This window comes from Molossus molossus, unplaced genomic scaffold (genome assembly GCF_014108415.1).
Source record: "Molossus molossus isolate mMolMol1 unplaced genomic scaffold, mMolMol1.p scaffold_m16_p_3, whole genome shotgun sequence".
Lineage (NCBI taxonomy): Eukaryota > Metazoa > Chordata > Mammalia > Chiroptera > Molossidae > Molossus > Molossus molossus.
The window spans coordinates 107,622,898-107,641,692 of NW_023425366.1; the positions used below are offsets into that span (position 1 = coordinate 107,622,898).

Here is an 18,795-nt window from a genome sequence, read left to right on the forward strand (position 1 = left end):
CACCTGAACACTGGGTGAGAACCACACTAACTCCCAGAACCTTTTCCTGGCTTGAGGTCACACATGACATAGCTATGAACCTGCCAACGCTGTGCGGGCACCCAATAGTGAAAGTAGGCCATTTTCTTCTTCCTTTTCTTCTACGGGCCTTTCTCAGTCTAACAAGAGGGGTTGGGAAAGAAGGCAATGATCACGCTTTTCACCCCTAGCAAAAATTACGTTTTGGAATTGCCCTTCCTTGGATAAGTCCCTAACCATGCTTCTGAAAGGGCTTCCAAAGGCTTGTCAATGAGGCCAACTTTGCAAGAAGCTGCTGTCTAGCGGAGGAGTGGTCAGCCCACACACCACACCTGATGGAAGCAGGGAGACTGCTGCTCTCCCACCCATGTCCTCGGAGGGAGGATCCAACTGCCCTAGAGGAGAGCAAGCCATAAAAGGAAGCTTCCCAGCCCTCTCCGTTCCCTCGCTGGCTTTCTCAGGGAGGAGCAGCAGCTGACTTGATGGGTGAGGGTCTGAGACCCAGTGGACACAGTCTTTCCCCACGGGCAGGGCCACTGCACTGAAAGGCACAATGGGCTGGCCTCTGGTTCTGCCGTGTCTCCTGCCTACTAGCCTCATCTGTGCTCTGGGCAGTGAGACCAAGGGCCAAAGTCCCCCCAGCCTCTCTGCCTACCTACACGGAGAAAGCAAATGGTACCTGCCCAGCATCTTCAATTCAGGACAAGGCAGGAAAAGGCCTTGGGTTCCAGAAGCCATGCTCTATGAAAGCTACTGAGCTGTCATTAATGAAGAGTTCATTTTAATTCCCTCTGGGACTCACGGATATTCTGTAGCAGCCAGAGCCTGAGCGGTGGAGGCGTGATTGGCAGCCTGATACTAACCCCTAATGAACATCACACTGGAAACGAGAAGGGCCTGGTGCGTCACTTTCAAACTGATTGCCTGTCTGCTCCACTCACAGTGACACACAGGAATGTACAGATTTCAACATAAGAAATTGGGGATGGAATGCTCCTTCTCTAACCCATTTTGGCTAATAATCACCCTTTTTTGAAAATCACTGTTTTTTTTTAAACATACCTTAAACAGAACAAAACTCATCATACCTGGATTTTGTAGGTCCCTGGTTTTGCTTTAAAACAAAATGATCCATGAGCATCCGTCTCCACAGTGACCAAAGACTTGTCCTTGTCTTGAGAAGACAGGACAACTTTGTATTTACTCATCTGCTTGACAGTGTCAGGGAAGCGAATGATTGATATCTGGCCGCAGACACTGAACCTGAAACAAGGGGACCATTCATTCCAGCATGAGAACTCAATTATAACAGGAAAGGTGCTTATCAACCAAAATTACGTGTCCACTTTCCAGCCCTTGTCCCTGAGACTAGTTTAATCTTAACAGACAGGAACATAGCCCAAATGGCTCCAGTTTTAAAGGCCACCTTCGAAGAGATTGGATCTCTTCTGAATAAGGGAAAAGGCAGAGCGGGGGCCCAATGCAGGGCTGTGTGTTCTAGATAACATCTGGCAATCCTCCATGGTAGAAGTGATTTTCAGAAAATCCGAAGATGACAGAAATTGTTTCAGGTAATTGAATCACTGACAGTGGAGCAGCCTCACACTGAGAATGCGGGCTAGTCCTTAAAAGCAAGCGCTGTAAGCTGCCTAAGAAAGTGCAGCATTACCCAGGCCATAAAACAAGGCAGAGGTATTGCCTGTGATTGCATATAATGTGTGATAAGAGGAACAATCTGGGAGATCTGAACATAACAGGTAATTAAGTTAGAAAAATGCAAAGCTAAAGTGAACTCCTTAGGAGCTAGGAGCCAGAAAAACAACGTGCAATTGACAAGCCCTATTAAGATAATGACTCAGATGGGAGACTGCATGAGCAGTGTGTAAAGTGCTCCAAGTGGATCTGGGGGCGCCCATGAACAGCACATCCATTCTCCGAGAAGGACCAACAGAAACCACCATCCTCAGGGATGGTTTTCTTTTTCCCATCAGTTGATGTGTTCAAGTACAATAATGTACCACAACCGAAGACCACAATGGCTTCCTCAATAGACTAAAAGGTTAAATTTTCTAATCTTAAAGAATCATTTTAGATGAAAATCAGTGGTCTAGTCTGACAGAAGGATAATAAAATGTTGGATTCCACGTTGGATAATTATGAGTATAATGAATGACGGCACACCCACTGTGCTGAAAATAAGGAACAGAGTGATGAAATATTGTGTATGTAAAATCTGGGAATGACAAAAAGCAGTTATTTCTTAGTGACTGGCCGGCCATATGAGCTCACAGTCGAGTGTGGGGGCCAAAAACTACAGCCCACTGGCAAGTCTGACCCACTGGCCACCTCTTTTTGCTTGGACCTGAGCTGAGGATAGTTTTTACTCTCATTGTCACATGTTTATAGGGTGGGGGGGGGGGGTGGGATCAAAAGAAGAATATTTTGATACACATGAAAATTATATAAAATTCAAACTTCAGTGTCCTAAATAAAGTTTTATTGGAACACAGCCACCCCTATTCATTTAGGTATTATCTATGGCATGTTTCATCACAGAGACCGTAAGACCCACAAAGCATCAAATATTTATTCTCTGGCTTTTTACAGAAAAAGTGTGCAAGCCCCTGATGTAGATCAAAAGGCATGCACTTTGGTTCTCATATTCCCCTACTGTGTACTTTCAGAATAAAAGGCAAAGAGAATATTGATAAATTATTCTTTAGAACTTTTCATGTTCTCCTGATTCATGTCCATGTCAAGGGGAATATCACCTTATTTGTTCCAGGTTGAATCTCTTTGCCTCTCTAAGTTTTAAATACTTTAAGCATAAGATCTGTTTTAGCTCATATTCCCACTTAAAAAGAACTGTCCTTAATATATGTCAACTGTAACTGAAAAATTAAATGTAAACAAAAAAGAGAAGTGTCCAGTTACCCTAAACCTGAAATGTATATTGGTTTAGCTTAGAAAAAATAAACTACAAAATAACTTGTAGCAGAATGTTTGTTATATTGAAGCCTCTAAAAATTTATTTTTGTCAATAAACTCTTACATCAGGGCTTAATAATTTATGAATAGAAACTGGTAATTTTGGTGCAGTGTGAAATAACTATATCTCATAGTCATTAGGACAGAAGTCAAAGAGTTTGTTTTACAAATACATTAAGATTTTTTTAAAAGGAACAAACAGCAATGAATTAAAAGGCAAATGTGCTACATCGGCTCAAAAGGAAAATGATGAATTTTTCTGAAGATGCTCAACAAATGTTTTTCTTTCTTTGAAAATATTCCACTTTAAAGAAAATAAATCTAGTTCCCCATCTCCATGAACAGCATTTCCTCCATTTACCCAACTGTTCCAATAAGGGACTGACGGCACAAGACATGCTCATTCTCCATACTACCTGTCAAATCTGTACTTCTTACTCCCTCCCTTGCCAGCACCTTGGTCCCAGCCTCCATCATATCTGCCCCGGACAACTGTCACCACCTCCTATCTAGTCCCTCTATTATATACTCTGGCTTCCCTCTGATCCATGCTGCACACAGCAGCCAGAAAGAAAAAAAAAATGTTCTAAATGACCTGATCCGTATCATTCCATTGCATGTATGGCCAAGCCCACCCCAAGATGGCTACGAGGTCACAGAGTTCTCCTACCTCATCAACTGCCTCCAGCTCACTGGCCGTCTTCCCCAGGGCTCCCTTCTCTCCCCTCCAGGCCTGGGCCCATGCTGTTCTCTCTGCTGGGAAGTTCCTCACCTAGCTAACCTGCAGTCCTCCAGAAGGTCCCAGCGACCCAGAGAAGCCTTCCACAGCTCCCACTTGTAAATCAAGTCCTCGCACAGCACCCGGTCTCCTCCCTGCACAATTCCTACCACAATTTACGGTCACAAATGCACTCGTCTGGAGTCTGTCTCCCCAGTAAGATGAAAGCCCTGTCTGTGGAATGTCAGGTTTCTTCCCACTGTTATGTACCTTGCACTTATAACAGTGCCTCACCCAGAGGACCTGTTCAAAAATGTTTATGAAGGGCCCCGGCTGGTGTTGCTCAGTGGTTAGAGTGTCAGCCTGCGCACCAAAGGGTTGTGGGTTCGATTCTGGTCAAGGGCACATACCTGGGCTGCAGGTTCATCCCTGGCCACAGTCGGGGGGATGTGGAAGGCAACCAATCAATGTGTCTCTCACATCAATGTTTCTCTCTCTCTCGCTCTCCTCCCCCCACTTCTACTCTCTAAAACACCATGGAAAAAATATCCTCAGGTGAGGATTAACATAAAAAAAAATGTTTATGAAGGAAAAGAGGGAGGATTTAAGTTCAAGAATCGTTTTTTGAAGCTCCACAACAGAAACATGATACCAGGTTCCCAGGTGATGTGCATCCTTATTCCCCACTCGACACTGAACCCCAACCTTGACCTTCCACCTATCTACAGAAAATGGTCCCTGTAGCCACCTCAGTGATTAAGCGAATGGACTGTTTTCATGGCTCAGCTCCCTGCATCTCCCTGTCTGTCAGGCACTACTTCATACCTGCAACCCACCAACGCAGGCTCTCCTGAGGCCAGCCCTCAAACACTGGCATTTCATTTTTGGTCTACTGCTTTCCCAGTTCCACTTCTGGCTGCCACCTGCAGCCAAATCTCCAGGATCTACAATCCATCTGAGCATCTATTGAAGAGTTCCACCTAGTGGTCGTGGTCCACAGACCCCCAAACTGAACCCTTATCATCTAACTGGCTCTTCTCCCTGCACACAGCCGGTGGCACCACAGTCATCCTGACCCTCAAAATGGGAACCTCTAAATAGTTTCCCACTCTGTTCTTGACTTCCCTATAAGGCAAGCCCTCACCGATTCTGATTCCAGGCCTTTTGTCCCCAAGACTTACCTCCTTCAAAGCCATCCTCCACCATGCCATCAGAGTGTCTCACTGAATCCAAAAGCCTACCCATGTGCCCTCCATGCTCACGCTGCTCACTGGCCCCTCGCCCGCTAGTGGAGAAAGCCCCCATCTTCCAGTAGGGTGTGAAGAGGCCTGCCCCTCCTTTGCCTGCCCAGCACTTCGAATGCCAGCAACACCAAGCTCTACGTCGCCATCTACGCCTGCTGCTCAGAAACTGCACGCTGTTGTTCACTCTCTCCAACCAGGCTCTGCCCCTCTCCTCTGAAGTTATTGTTTATTGAGAACCTACTGCTGTCTCAAGAAAGCCGGCAGCATCCCCACTCCAGAGGTTACACAAGGTAAGAGGAAGATCTAAGATCTGACTCCAAGGCCTGGGTTCTCTGCTCCACACATTATCACTACCTGATAAAACTACACGAATTCAACCATAGGATGTCCCCTCAGACAATAAGTACAACAAAGCAGGAAGAACCATGAGAATGGCTCAAAGCATCTTACAATAAACTTTCTCAGCTTACTGTAACATCTTTCAAAGTCCTCACAAATAAGGCCAAGGAAGTCCCCAGAGATGTGAAGTCAGACACGCAAGATCCTTTTCTAACTTAAATGCATATGAACTTTGTATATGTGCTGCCGAAGCGAGCACAAGTGCGTATGAACTTTGAAGCCAACTCATTTTCTTTAAGCATCCAACATATAAGTACCTTCAGATGATGAGTTAGCACTAGTCTTTCTAAAGAAGCCAGCCTGAATTTCTCCACTAGGTGTCTGAGGCTGCAGGTGGATCCTTGGCAGACACCCAGTCAGAATGAAGGGACCTTGTTTTCCGCGGGCTACTGACGTAGCACTGGGCTTCCAGACCCAGACACAATCACCTTACCCTGTGGCAATGATGTCAGCCAGCTGAGGTGTGTTAGGTGCAATTTTGATTGTGACTGTTTCAAAGTACAGGTGCTCTTTCTGCACATGGATGGTGTATGTGCCAGTCGTGATGTTCTCCAGGCGGAATGAGCCATCAGCTTTTGTTTTCACTGTAAAACAGAAATGCGCCAACAAAAGATGAGCCAAAACAGAACTGCAAAGCCCTCCATATTCACAAGAAGATGAGAGACAACAAGCTGGCATATTTTCAGAGTCATTAAGCTTTTGTTTCCTTTCCATTTGTCTCTGGGATCAAAAACCAGCACTGGCACATGGCCCCAGGGGCCGGCGTGTCTGCCCACCTTTGATTTGGTTATTCAGAGTGACTACTGCCTCCGGAACACCTTCTCCTTCGGGCCCATTCAGGACCCTCCCAGTGACAGAGAATCCCATGACGTGGAACACGGGCTAGAAGACAAAGAACAAGAAGAATGTTCTATGCTTGAGCTGCAATAGTCTCCCTGATGCCACTCATGCCACCATTCTCACCACCGCTCAGCACATCCGCCCACAGACTTCTCCCAGTCCTGTGCCAGCCATGCTCCTTCTCAACGTACCCACACACACTGCTCCCCAAGGCAGCACATTCCCCGAGCCTGTCTTCTTTCTTGTGTTCCCAACACACTGAAATATGTCAAATAATTGAAAACAAAAAAAAGATCTATAGACTTACTTCCCCAGTTAAAGATCACCAAGCCAGACTGGTGAGCGCTCCCTGCCCTTCCTGCCTCCTCCCCTCCAGACGCCCTCACTTTGCTGTCCTCCAATCTGCCACACTTAAACCCAGCACAGCCTTGGGTGCCCCTCCCCACTCATCAACATCAATCAGTCCTGTAGCCCTGGCCAGTTTGGCTAAGCAGTTAGAGCATCGGCCTGCGGTCCGGAGAGACCCAGGTTTGGTTCCCACTAGGGGCACGTGCCTCGGTTGCAGTTTGTCCCCGGCCCTGTTGGGGTCGTGTGGGTGGCAGCCACTCGGTGTGTCTCTCTCTCCCCCTTCCTGTCTCCTTCCTGCTCTGTCTGAGGATAAATGCAAAAAAAATGGCCCTGGTCGTTTGGCTCAGCGGTTAGAGCGTCAGCCTGCGGTCCTGAGAGACCTGGGTTCGGTTCCCGCTAAGGGCACGTACCTCGGTTGCAGTTTGTCCCCGGCCCTGGTCGGTCATGCAGGAGGCAGCCACTCGATGTGTTCCTTTCACGTCGATGTTTCTCTCTCTCTCTCTGTTCCTCTCTCTCCCTCCCACTCTACCTGGACAAAAAATGGAAAAATGTCCTTGGGTGAGGATAAAAAAATAATAATAATAAAAAAAAAAATGTCCTTAGGTGAGGATAAAAAAATAAAAAATCAGTCCTATGGATTTCACCTCAGCAAGGTCTCTCAGGCCCTTCTCCTGTCTCTTCCCACTGCAACCTGAATTCAAGTCCTTATGAACTGCACCTGGACCACCTCCCTCAACCCAAGCGGGTGCACTGACTAGTGTCCTATACTGGGTTTATATGTGTCTGCCTGCCTTCACGTGAGTGCCACGGCTTTGCTTTGTCTGCAGTCACTACGTTCCAGCCACCCTGATCCTTGGTTCCTCAAGCTGACCACATGGGTGCACCACACGCATTCCTCACATGGGGCTTCTGCATCAGCTGCCCCTCAGCCTGGATCTTCTCCCCACCTGGAGAAGATCTGGCAGGAGGCCACTCCTTGTCATCATTCAGGTTTCAGTGCAAACTGCCACCACCTCCCAGAAGCTTCCCCTGACTACCCTATCTCAGCAGTCCTTGCCTCCCACCCCAGCCACTGTCCATCACACTAACCTATTTTATTAGCTTCATCAAAGAAATGACCAATACCTGCAATGTCCTTGCTTGATTTATTATCATTGTCTACCTCCCATTAGAATGTATGGTCCATGAAGATGGGGACCTTTTCTGTCTTAATCACTTGGTACATAGCAGGCACTCAATAAACAACTCCTGAATGAATGAATGGATGCATATATGCCACAGCATGTGAGAGACCTTGAAGAAAAAAAATGGCTTCCTTTTTATTCAGGTAGCCTTTCTTGATCCTTCTAAAAAGATGTGGTTTATCCACTTATTAATCCATATATCCACTTAACAAATACTTTTATTAGGTACCTACAATGTGCCAGGCTCTGAATCACATGTTAGGAATACAGTGAAGAGTAAGACTGACCTACCTCATGCAGCTTACAGGCCCTCAGGCTCCTGAGCGTCCCTTCTTCTCTGTTCAAACACTTGTATTTACGACCATGGTCTGGAATGTCTTTCCCCGCTCACCTGCTCCCACTCTTCCCCGCACACCCCTGCAGCGCGAGGATCATCTTCTCGCCTCTCACAGCTCCAGGGCACAGCGAACTGTCAAATGTCTTACTGAACCTCACAAAGCAGAGTCAGAACCCCACTGAGCATGTCACCTAAACGCCGGCGCCTACCAGTTTGAGCTACTTTAATGCAGCATTTTCAAATGTGACATTAAAAGAAAACAATTAAAATCTAATGTTTTCAATAACTATAACACTGGGTGGTCTGTTTAGGAAAGACTGTTATTTTCTTTTGGGATTTGCTCTATCTAGCTAATTTGCTACAGTAACCATTTTCAAATTCTGTAATTAAAGATGCAAGTGTGATGAAAAACACATTTACCGTGTACTTTAGTCTAGGGAGTTGATCAGGCTGCCCACCATCCCCTCCATTCCTATCACCACGGCCCAAGCTCTGTCAGCTCTCACTGGTTTACTGCCACAGCCTCCTAACTGGTCCTTCACTTCCACCCTGCCCCCGGGAACTCTTCTCAGTGTGGTAGCCACAGGGATCATGCCTCTCCTCTGCTCGGAACCTCATCCAGAGGGGGGTCAATTGTCACCCAGAGTAGCCCACTAGGCCCTGCACAATCGTCCCCATCATCTCTGTCCCTCTCTCCTCTTCCTCACTCCCTCCATTCCAGCCACCCTGGCCTGTTGGGGTCCTCCAAACTCTAGGCCTCAGAACCTTAGCACCTGCCATTCCCTCTGTCTTATGACACCCTCCCCAAAGATCTAAGTACAATTCATTGCCCCTCCCCTTCAGGGTGTGGCTCAAATGTCACCTTCACAGTGAGGACTCCCGGAGAACAGCCTATAAGACTACAACTCGTCTCAACCTTGAGACTACGTAATCTTCTTTCATGTTTTATTTTTTTAGACACCACTTATCACCTTCTGATATACTTTCTAATTTACTTATTTACAAGTGTATTCTTTTTCTGACAAGAGAATATGAATTCCACAAAACAGGAATGGTTGCCTCTTTTTGGTCACTGCTGTAAACCCAGCCTTAAAACAGTACCTGAAACGTATGTCACTGTCACTCAATAAACATATTTCCCTGAATGAAGTAGAAATAACTAGGGCTCCAATTCTCTAAGATAAAGACCTGTAGTAAAAGGACTGAAGTATCTAGTGAATCCAGGCTACACTGGGGAGTACAAGATTCTGGTTTTTCAAACTGTCCATCTAAATAAAATACTTATTTTTTTCTTAAACTTGTCTGCAACACCTGAGCCCAGGGATGGGCACTCTAACACCTGTCCCTCCAGGAGACAGGGAGTTCTCACCTCAATTTTTAGGCTGTCGTGTTCCACTGTAAAGTCGAGTCTAGAAGGAGCAACGTCAAAGGTAATCCTCTCCCCTCTATAGAATGGAATCTGGAAGGAAGAGTCTATTAATTACTAACAGCCAATAACATGATTCAACCATCAATATTAATAATTGACCCAGCAGCCCACAAGGGACAAGTGGTTCAAGGCAGGCCAAGAGAAACTATTATTCTGTTGCTGATTTAAAAAAAGAAAGGCCTGCATTTTTGCAGCTATTACAAAGGGGTCAGAGTCCTATCCTAAGTAACTGCTAAATAAAATGTTCACAAAAACCACAGGCCAACCATTTAGTCCTTAACACCCAAATGGCATTGACTCTTACTGCATCATAAGAGTCCAAACATAAACAGAATGAAAATTGCTTCACTCACCACAGTATAGCCCCCACTTGGCAAGGAATAGAAGGAGAACGAGCCATCTTCTTTAGAGACTGCATAGCACAAATACACCAGACTCTTGTCTGGGGGCTGGAAGCCGGGCACTGGTGAAATGTTGCAGCCCAGGACATCCTAGGTCAGGAACAATAAAACATAACTTCCTTTTCCACTTACATGTTCTGATTATCATCAAATAGCCACACTGCAGAAAAACTTTTGTAAGTTTTATGTCACAAAATATGTTTCTGAAATCTAGGACTTAGGAGAGATAAAAGAAACAGAAATCTTTACATTCAAACAAAAAATGGCACAGTTTTCTTGGAACAACAGACATGAATGCCCATTCCTATAATGGGTCACCATTCTCCAAATAAGAAAACAGAGCTCAGGTCCAGCTGGTGTGGTTCAGTGGTTGAGCATCAACCTATGCACCAAGAGGTCATTGGTTCGATTCCCAGTCAGGGCACATGCCCAGGTTGTGGGCCAAATCCCCAATGGGGGGCATGCAGGAAGCAGCCAATGGATGTTCTCTCTCATCGATGTTTCTATCTCTCTCTCCCTCTCCCTTCCTCTCTCTCTAAAATAAACAAAGAAAACCTATTTTTAAAAAAAAGAAAAGAAAATGGAGCTCCGGAAGGAAAGAGACTGGCCCAGAGTCACACAGCAGAAAGAGCAGAGCTGGGATGTGTCTGAAATGGATCTGATTGATGTCCAAACTTGTGCACTTTACACCAAACTCCACCACCTCTCAGTGTACACATTCAGTTTCTTGTAAGTCAACTGAGAAACACAATGTTCTTAAATGCTGAGACTATAAATCAAGCTTGACTGTGTTTTAAACAGTATAGCCCATCTCTTTTGTTTTTCACTTTCTTCTGCTTACCTCTTTGGTTACTGAAGAAGAAAAAAGAAGAAACTTCACCCCTTTCATGGGCTCCCCGTCACTGCGGACAGAGCCAGACACATTGTAGCCAGCCACTATCAGGGGACTGGCAGCGTTGGCATTGGAGTTGGTCACTCGCACAGTGGTACTTGCCTACAAAAGAAGATTTTAACTTCCAAACAAAGAAACAGCATATATACATTTAAAAAGCGCATTTGGGGGGCAGCCAATCAATGTTTTCCTCTCACATTGATGTTTCTCTCTCTAAAATCAATTTTTTTTAGAAAAGTCATAGCCCAGCCAGTGTGGCTCAGTAGTTGAGCGTCGACCTATGCATGAAGAGGTCACCAGTTTGATTCCCAGTCAGGGCACATGCCCAGATTATGGGCCTGATCCCCAGTGGGATGCATACAGGAGGTGGCCAATCGATGTTCTCTCTCATTGATGTTTCTCTCTCTCTCTCTCCCTCTCATTTCCTCTCTCTGTAAAATCAATAAAGGAAAAAAATTTTTTTAAAAAGTCACAAAGTGTTTAAGAACATGGGAGCCCTGGCGGGTTTGGCTCAGCAGTTAGAGCATTGGCCCACAGTTCAAAAGAGTCAAGGGTTCGCCCTGGCCGGTTTGGCTCAGCGGTTAGAGCGTCGGCCTGCGGTCCTGAGAGACCTGGGTTCGGTTCCCACTAAGGGCATGTACCTCGGTTGCAGTTTGTCCCCGGCCCTGGTCGGTTGTGCGGGTGGCAGCCACTCGATGTGTCCCTTTCACATCGATGTTTCTCTCTCTCTCTCTGTTCCTCTCTCTCCCCCGCCCACTCTACCTGAACAAAAAATGGAAAAATGTCCTCCGGTGAGGATAAAAAAAAAAAAAAGTCAAGGGTATATACCTTTATTTTGGTTCAGTCCTGGTTGGGATCGTGCAGAAGGCAACCAATTGACATGTCTCTCTCACATCGAAGTTTCTCTCTTCCTCCCTCCCTCCCTCCCTCCCTCCCTCCCTCTCTACCTGAAAATTAATGGAAAAATATCCTCAGGTGAGGATTTAAAAAAAGAACATGGGAAAATGCTACAAAACTAACTAGAAAAAAGGTAATATGTAAAATTGTATATGTAGTATGATCACTAATTTTTCATGTGCAACATGAAGTTAAAAGGAAATGTGGCAAAATGTAGATAATAATTTCATCTATATGGTGACATTTTACTTCATTTACACTTTTCTACCTTTCCAATTTTCTGTTTCCACTCCTTTATCCTGTATATTTCAATTCTTTTTAAATAAACATGCCTTACTTTTTTTCTCTGTTTAATAAATGGTATATATGCATATATTTTTTAAACTATAGTACAATTTATGTGGAGAAAAGTACACAAATTCTAAGTGTCCAGGATAGTGATTTTCACAAACTGAACACATCATTCAAACAGTGACGAAAACAGAACAGAACCAGCCCCCACAAAGTCCCACTCATGCTCATTTCCAGTCACTACTTCCTGCAAGGGACAACCATAATCCTGACTTTTAACAGCACACTCTACTTTGAAACACAATTTTATATTAATAAACTCAAATTCCTTTTTGCATACAATTAACAATGTAAGCCTTAAAATGTATTCTATTTATAATGTATAAGCCACTGGCTTTTAAATAAAACATTTTTACAATCCTGAAAATCTAAAGTCATAAACAGCATACAAATACATCTAGGCTAAAACCATACCATCAATTATAACTGCATAAAAGCTACAGAGTAAAAACTGAAATACTGATTCTGATGCTTCTTGAGCAAGAATGAAACAGTCTCAAAACTAATATAAAAGCTAACATGTCAAAATGTCCCTTAAGTCTTATTTCAATTTGTTTTTCCAGTTATTATAAAACCTTACCTAGTATGTTTCTTCTTTTTTTGATTGATTATAAACTATTTCAAACAAAATGCTATAAGAAATACTCTGGCCCTGGCTGGTTTGGCTCATTGGTTGAGCGTCGGCCTGTGGTCCAGAGAGACCTGGATTCGGTTCCCGCTAAGGGCACGTATCTCGGTTGCAATTTGTCCCTGGCCCTGGATGAGTCATGTGGGTGGCAGCCACTCGATGTGAACCTTTCACATCGATGTTTCTCTATCTCTCTCTCTTCCTCTCTCTCCCTCCCACTCTATCTGAACAAAAAATGAAAAAATGTCCTCGGGTGAGGATGAAAAAAAGAAATACTCTGAAGAACACCCAAACACACTCCAACCAGCTAAAGAAATAAGAGTAAAAATATAATTCAAGACCCTTGCAAGACCCTTCCTCCTCCCTCTACAGATCTCAGGATCTTAATCAACCCGACGTTTGCCATTCCCACCCACATCTCTGCAATTTTTCTACATATGAATACATCCCTAACTGGTATTATCATGAATGTTTTTAGTTACTATATAAAGAGTATCATATTTCCTTATCCTTTAGCAACTGGCCTTTTTCCTTCATCTTATCTTTTTAAATGCAGTGGTATCGAGTAGCTCTGGTGCGTTCATTATGGCTGATGTACAGAATGCGATTGTGTGATGAAACCACAATCCAACCCTCTTAACGAACGTTTAGGGTATTTACAATATTTTGCTATTGCAAACAAAGCTGCAATAAACATTCTTCTACATTCTCCTTGGGCACATGTACAACAGTTTCTAGAATGTTAAATATATTTACAGAATGTTGTTTTTAACTGAAAAAAGCACAACAAAAAAAAAATCTCATCAGGTTCTTCTGGTGTTGATTTAGCTTAAAATAGCTATAGTAAATAACAAGCCTATTTCACAGCAGGAAGACAGTATTTTCACCTAAAACTGAAACCAACACAAGCAACATCTGCTATAGTGAGGAAGTTTTACCTTATAAATACCGCCAACCTCATAGCAGCACCACTGTTTTTTCATCTACTTCTAGAAAAACCATTAACTCGTTTCAGACCCTGAACTGAAAACCTCTGCATCTGTCCCCAAACCCGCACATTGTTGCCACACTAAAGACATAACGGAAATGCTTACCTCTTTCAATGCCCAGGTTGGATGAGTTGCAAGGATTTCATAATCTCCAGGAAGAACTTTAAAAAATGCAAACCTAAGGAATCCAAAAATACCACTTAACTTACTCCCAAACAACCTGAATAGTTCTAATTGCATGACTAATATTGAGAAACACAGAAAATAGTGTTTTGAATTATTACAAATTTGCCATTAGCTAGTTAATTAGCATAAACAAAATTTTACCCTTCACTGTGCACAATAGAAGCCAATGAAGATCACTCAGGTAGCTACAGACTAACCAAGACCAGAGTGACATGAACCAGGTTGGAAATGGACGGATTCCATTTAACCCCTTAAATCTGCAAGGCACCAGACAATTAGAGGGCTAGTCCTAATGAAATGAACTAGAAAAGCGTTCAATTTCTTCTTCTGTGGTGGTATTTTATTAAATCAAGTGTTGCCTGTAATAACTAAATAGGGTTTAGTAATCATTTTGCTACAATAAACTTGAAGCTGCCACTGGATTTTGGTTTTAGTAAGATGCAGCCTATATTTCATGTTCATGGTATTCCTGTTCTACAAGTTACCATCTTTGTTTAGTGCAGATGAAAGAGATTCAGAAAGGTCATTTTCCCCAGCAAGGTCAACAGCAAACTACCAGCCTAGAGAAAATGAAAACTTCACATTCCTTTTATAGACCAGGGCTGGAGAGGTATCAATCAAATAGAAGTAAATGTCATTTCAAAAATAATTTCAATAATTATCATTTAAAAATGAAATGACTTACTGACAGACTCATTATAAACTTCAATTTGGCAGCTTAATCAATTTTGTATATTAAAGTAGTAATGATCTGAATGCTCTCACAATTATCAGCTAGAACTATTCTAGGATTAATCTTGGCACATCTGTTAGCATTTACAACTCAATGAAATATATCCATTAAATAAATGCTTTAGAATTGGCTCAACAAGGTTAATTAAGTAGTCACCAGTTCTAACTACAAAACAATTTTGATGTACTAGGGATAAAATGATTTGTAAAAATCATAATTGAGCTAACAGTTATTAAGCACATAAGTCATGACAGAGAGCTTGAAACACTAATAATATATAATTTAATCTTCCAAATATCCTTAGGAGGTAATTTCCTGATTATTATCATTCATAAATGAGGAAATGGAGGCCCTGAGGCATTAAGTAACTTGTTGGAGGTCAAACGGCTAGTAAATGGGGAAGCCAGGATTCAAAGCCAGGCTGTTGGGCTCCAGAGCCAGTGGCAATCATTAAATGAAGGCCTACTAAGTGTCAGGCCCTGCAGTAGGTGCTTGATGGGTACTCTTTCATATTTAGTAATCCCATCAATGCTAAATGCAATGGGTCACATGACTTCCATTTTACAGATGAGGAATCTGAGGCCCTGAGGGACATGAACTTGTCCAAAGTGGTCTCCCTAAATCCAAAGCTTCCCCAAACCTCAACAGAGCCCTGCTCTAGCTACAAGGCAGGACAACACAAGCACAACTCACTTTCCACCAGGCTGTGTAACCGTGGACTGGATCTTCGCTTCGGTCCCCGTGTTTCTCAGAGACACCTGAACTCCGGCAGGACCCAGGGGCTGCCCTTTGCTGAGAACCTGCCATAGAGAAGGAGGTTGAACACGGCCCAGCAGCAGAGTGCTCCTCTCAACAGATCCTGCACCTAACTCCCTATATGGGACCAATAACCTTCTTTGGGTGAAAACTCCTTTGAAAAGGTGATGGTGATCATGGATACCTTTTCTGAGGAGGGGGGAGGGGCTGCGAGAGGGGACAGTAACAGTATAATATCTTGTTTCTTTGAATTGAAGACACCATCAGTTAAAGATGCACAATTATTTTACGAAGTTTGGAGAGTAGAGATGATCCTCATCTCCAACAGGAAACCCACACATGAAGACGGAACTAGAGGGCCTCACTCCCAGTGTAAAGGTAAAGAAGCAGACCTGTCGTGCAGAAAACGACAGCAAGGAAACGTGCACCTCAACGTAGGGGGAAACAAATTCTCCCCTGAGAATCTCTCCCTATTAAAGGCCACCCCTGGCACTTAACAGCTGCTAACAACCTCTACTCTTCCAGGGTAGGAGAAGATCTGACCCCGAAAAACACCCACAATATTTTATACATTTTATCAAGTTCCCAGATCTTCTTGAAGCTTAACTATGGGTCCCTTGTGTGATCAAAGTCCCCAAGTTAAAAAGCCCTGCTTTCTTAAAGGTAAGAGAAGACTCAGTGTATACTACAGAGCAAACGTTAAAAATAACGAAGTTCTGAAACCAAACCTTTCCATTCACAGAGAAGCCTGTGAACACAAAGTTGATGTCCCCGCCCTTCGTGCAGATGTCACTGACGCCATCCACGTAGAGCTCCACGTTTGTTGGCTCTGAGGGATGAAGATGGGAACGGGGTAAAGACACAAGGGATAAGATAAAACTGTCTAGACAAAATATATTTTATTGGTTAACTTTCATTTCATTTATTTTTGAGCACTTAATATAGTCACATAGCTCGAAATCCAAGGGTACGGAAGGTAGGCAGGGAAAATCTCTCCCCGACCCTTAATCCTTGGACACTCAGTTTCCTGTCCCAGAGAGAACCAGTGTTCAGAGCATAACATACTCTTGTAACAGTCTTTCAGCTAAACTGTATCTCAGAGGCCCACGGAAAATTCATGAGCACCAAATAGCTTTATTCACTGAATGTTACCATAGGCCAGGCATTGAGCTAAGAGCATTTAATCCTTACAACCACCTTAAGAGGTAGACAGTAACATTTACAATAGATTGAGGGGCAAACTGAGGCACATAAAAGTTAATGGCTCTCTCAAAATCACAGTCTTTTGAGTTACAGGACCCCAATTCAAGCCCCAAAAATTTGGCTCTGATTCTGGACCTGACCAAGTACATGGGTTTGGCCATATTAAACCAGGGCCATAAACTCCAATACCCCCAGGAAACAAATGGGTAAGAAGTAAGACAGGCCAAGTGGGGACTGTGATGGATGGAAAAGGGGAAGTCACTGCTCAACTTCCATCCACTGCAGCCATGTGGCCCAGGGTTGCCAGAGCATCCAACTTCTCAAGAAAAACTAGAAAGCAAAATTATAGGTGCCACCTCCTTACTCTTCAATATTCATAACTAATTCAATTTTTTTAATGGAGTTGAGGTTTTAAAAGGTTAGGAGGAATGTGGAGTGATAAGTAGAGAGAAAAATGGGAAAATCAAAAGAATTTCAGGTAAAACAAAAAATTACTCACACAAACATGCGGGCAAACACACCTGTAAAAAATGGACAGAAGCCCTGGCCAGTTTGGCTCAGTGGTTAGAGCGTCAGCCCACGGACCAATGAGTCACAGGTTCGGTTCCGGTCAAGGGCACGTACCTCAGTTGTGGTTCATCCCTGGCCTTGGTCGGATCGTGTGGGAGGCAACCAGTTGATGTATCTCTCTCACGTTGTTTCTCTCTCTCTCTCTTTCTCTCTCTCCCTCCCTCCCACTCTAACTGAAAATAAATACAAATATATCCTCGGGTGAGGATTTAAAAAAAAAAATGAACAGAAGAACCCTAGCCAGTCAGACTCAGCAGTTGGAGTCTCAGTAACGAACCAAAAGGTCTTGGGTTTGAATCCCAGTCAAAGGCGTGTGCCTGGATAGCAGGTTTGATTCCTGGCCCCAGTTGGGATCGTTTGGGAGGCAACCAATCAATGTGTCTCTCTCATATCAATGTTTCTCTCTCTCTCTCTCTCTCTCTCTCTCTCCCCCTCCCTTCCACTCTATCTAAAAAAAAATCAGTGGAAAAATATCCTTGGTGAGGATTAACAACAAAAAGAGAGAAGTAGATCTGGGACTTTTATGTCAAATCTCACAATGTTTAATGTTACAATTAACTAAGAAAAGAAAAGAAGAGAAGAGAAAAGAAGAGAAAAGAAAAGAAAAGAAAAGAAGAAAAGAAGAGAAGAGAAAAGAGAAATAGTAACAGTGAGGGAGCTAAGAAAGAAGCCATGCTGAGACAGGAACAAAGCCCCCATTCCTAACCTCTATATGTAATTCTACTGCCACTTAATGAATGAAACTGCAACAGCAGAGTTTCCTGAGAAAGGGACTAGAAAAAAATGTCTATTTTAAGGAAAATGACCAAAAAAAGCCTCAAGGTAGATCTAAGGTAAATCCAATCTTCTCTAAAATGACAAGGCAAGGAACTCTCTTCTACACTAGAAATCAATCCTCAATATTTTTGCAGTTTATGTACCTTGTCAATTTAAATTAATAGTCAGCATATGATCTAATCATCTACAGAGTATTCTGGTCATTCATTTAACTTACCAAAACTCCACCCTAGGGGAGGCTCAATCTTCAGAATAAAATCTCCCTAAGAGCAGGAGGAAAAAAAGTAAAGGATTGAGAACCGATGACCCTTCAACTAGCTTAACTTTGTTTAGTACTATCCTTTAATCTAGAATTCTCACACCGGAAATGAAATTCTAAGCATAAGCTAAAGCTTTTCACCAGAAGTTCCCATTTAACCAATCAGAACATAGCATGTTAAAGCCCAAGGGAGAATCCTAAAGATACTATATTCAGCCACTCTTTGTTTTTTGATACCAAACATACTATTAATGAATCTCCTATTAACCCTATATATGCCTAAGGTTGCTAGGGTCAGCACATATCTTCACTAAATTCCTTTCTTAAAACTAGATTTTACTCATACACCCTGGTTTCTTGAGATTGTTTTAATAATAAAAATAATAATAATAATGAAATAAGTAAAAAAAAAAGATTTCAAGACCCAGCTAGTCTACGTCTAGAAATCAATCTTATGGCCCTGGCCGGTTTGGCTTAGCGGTTAGAGCGTCGGCCTGCGGTCCGGAGAGACCCGGGTTCGGTTCCCGCTAAGGGCACGTACTTCGGTTGCAGTTTGTCCCCGGCCCTGGTTGGTCGTGCGGGTGGCAGCCACTCGATGTGTCCCTTCACGTCGATGTTTCTCTCTCTCTCTCTCTCTTCCTCTCTCTC

The 18,795-nt window shown here is 43.4% G+C and overlaps 1 protein-coding gene across 2 annotated transcripts in view; it reads right to left on the reverse strand.

The window, feature by feature from the left end:
- LOC118641700 (nodal modulator 1) overlaps positions 1-18,795 on the reverse strand; it is a 51,741-nt gene that overhangs the window by 27,425 nt on the left and 5,521 nt on the right. For both annotated transcript variants that reach the window (XM_036279161.1, XM_036279162.1), the window contains exons 3-12: positions 18,106-18,151; positions 16,067-16,167; positions 15,276-15,382; positions 13,769-13,841; positions 10,748-10,900; positions 9,859-9,996; positions 9,446-9,535; positions 6,144-6,249; positions 5,801-5,951; positions 1,107-1,281 (exon numbers count right to left, since the gene is read on the reverse strand). In XM_036279161.1, coding sequence (XP_036135054.1) covers positions 1,107-1,281; positions 5,801-5,951; positions 6,144-6,249; positions 9,446-9,535; positions 9,859-9,996; positions 10,748-10,900; positions 13,769-13,841; positions 15,276-15,382; positions 16,067-16,167; positions 18,106-18,151 — 1,140 coding nt within the window. The remainder of the gene's footprint in view (positions 1-1,106; positions 1,282-5,800; positions 5,952-6,143; positions 6,250-9,445; positions 9,536-9,858; positions 9,997-10,747; positions 10,901-13,768; positions 13,842-15,275; positions 15,383-16,066; positions 16,168-18,105; positions 18,152-18,795) is intronic.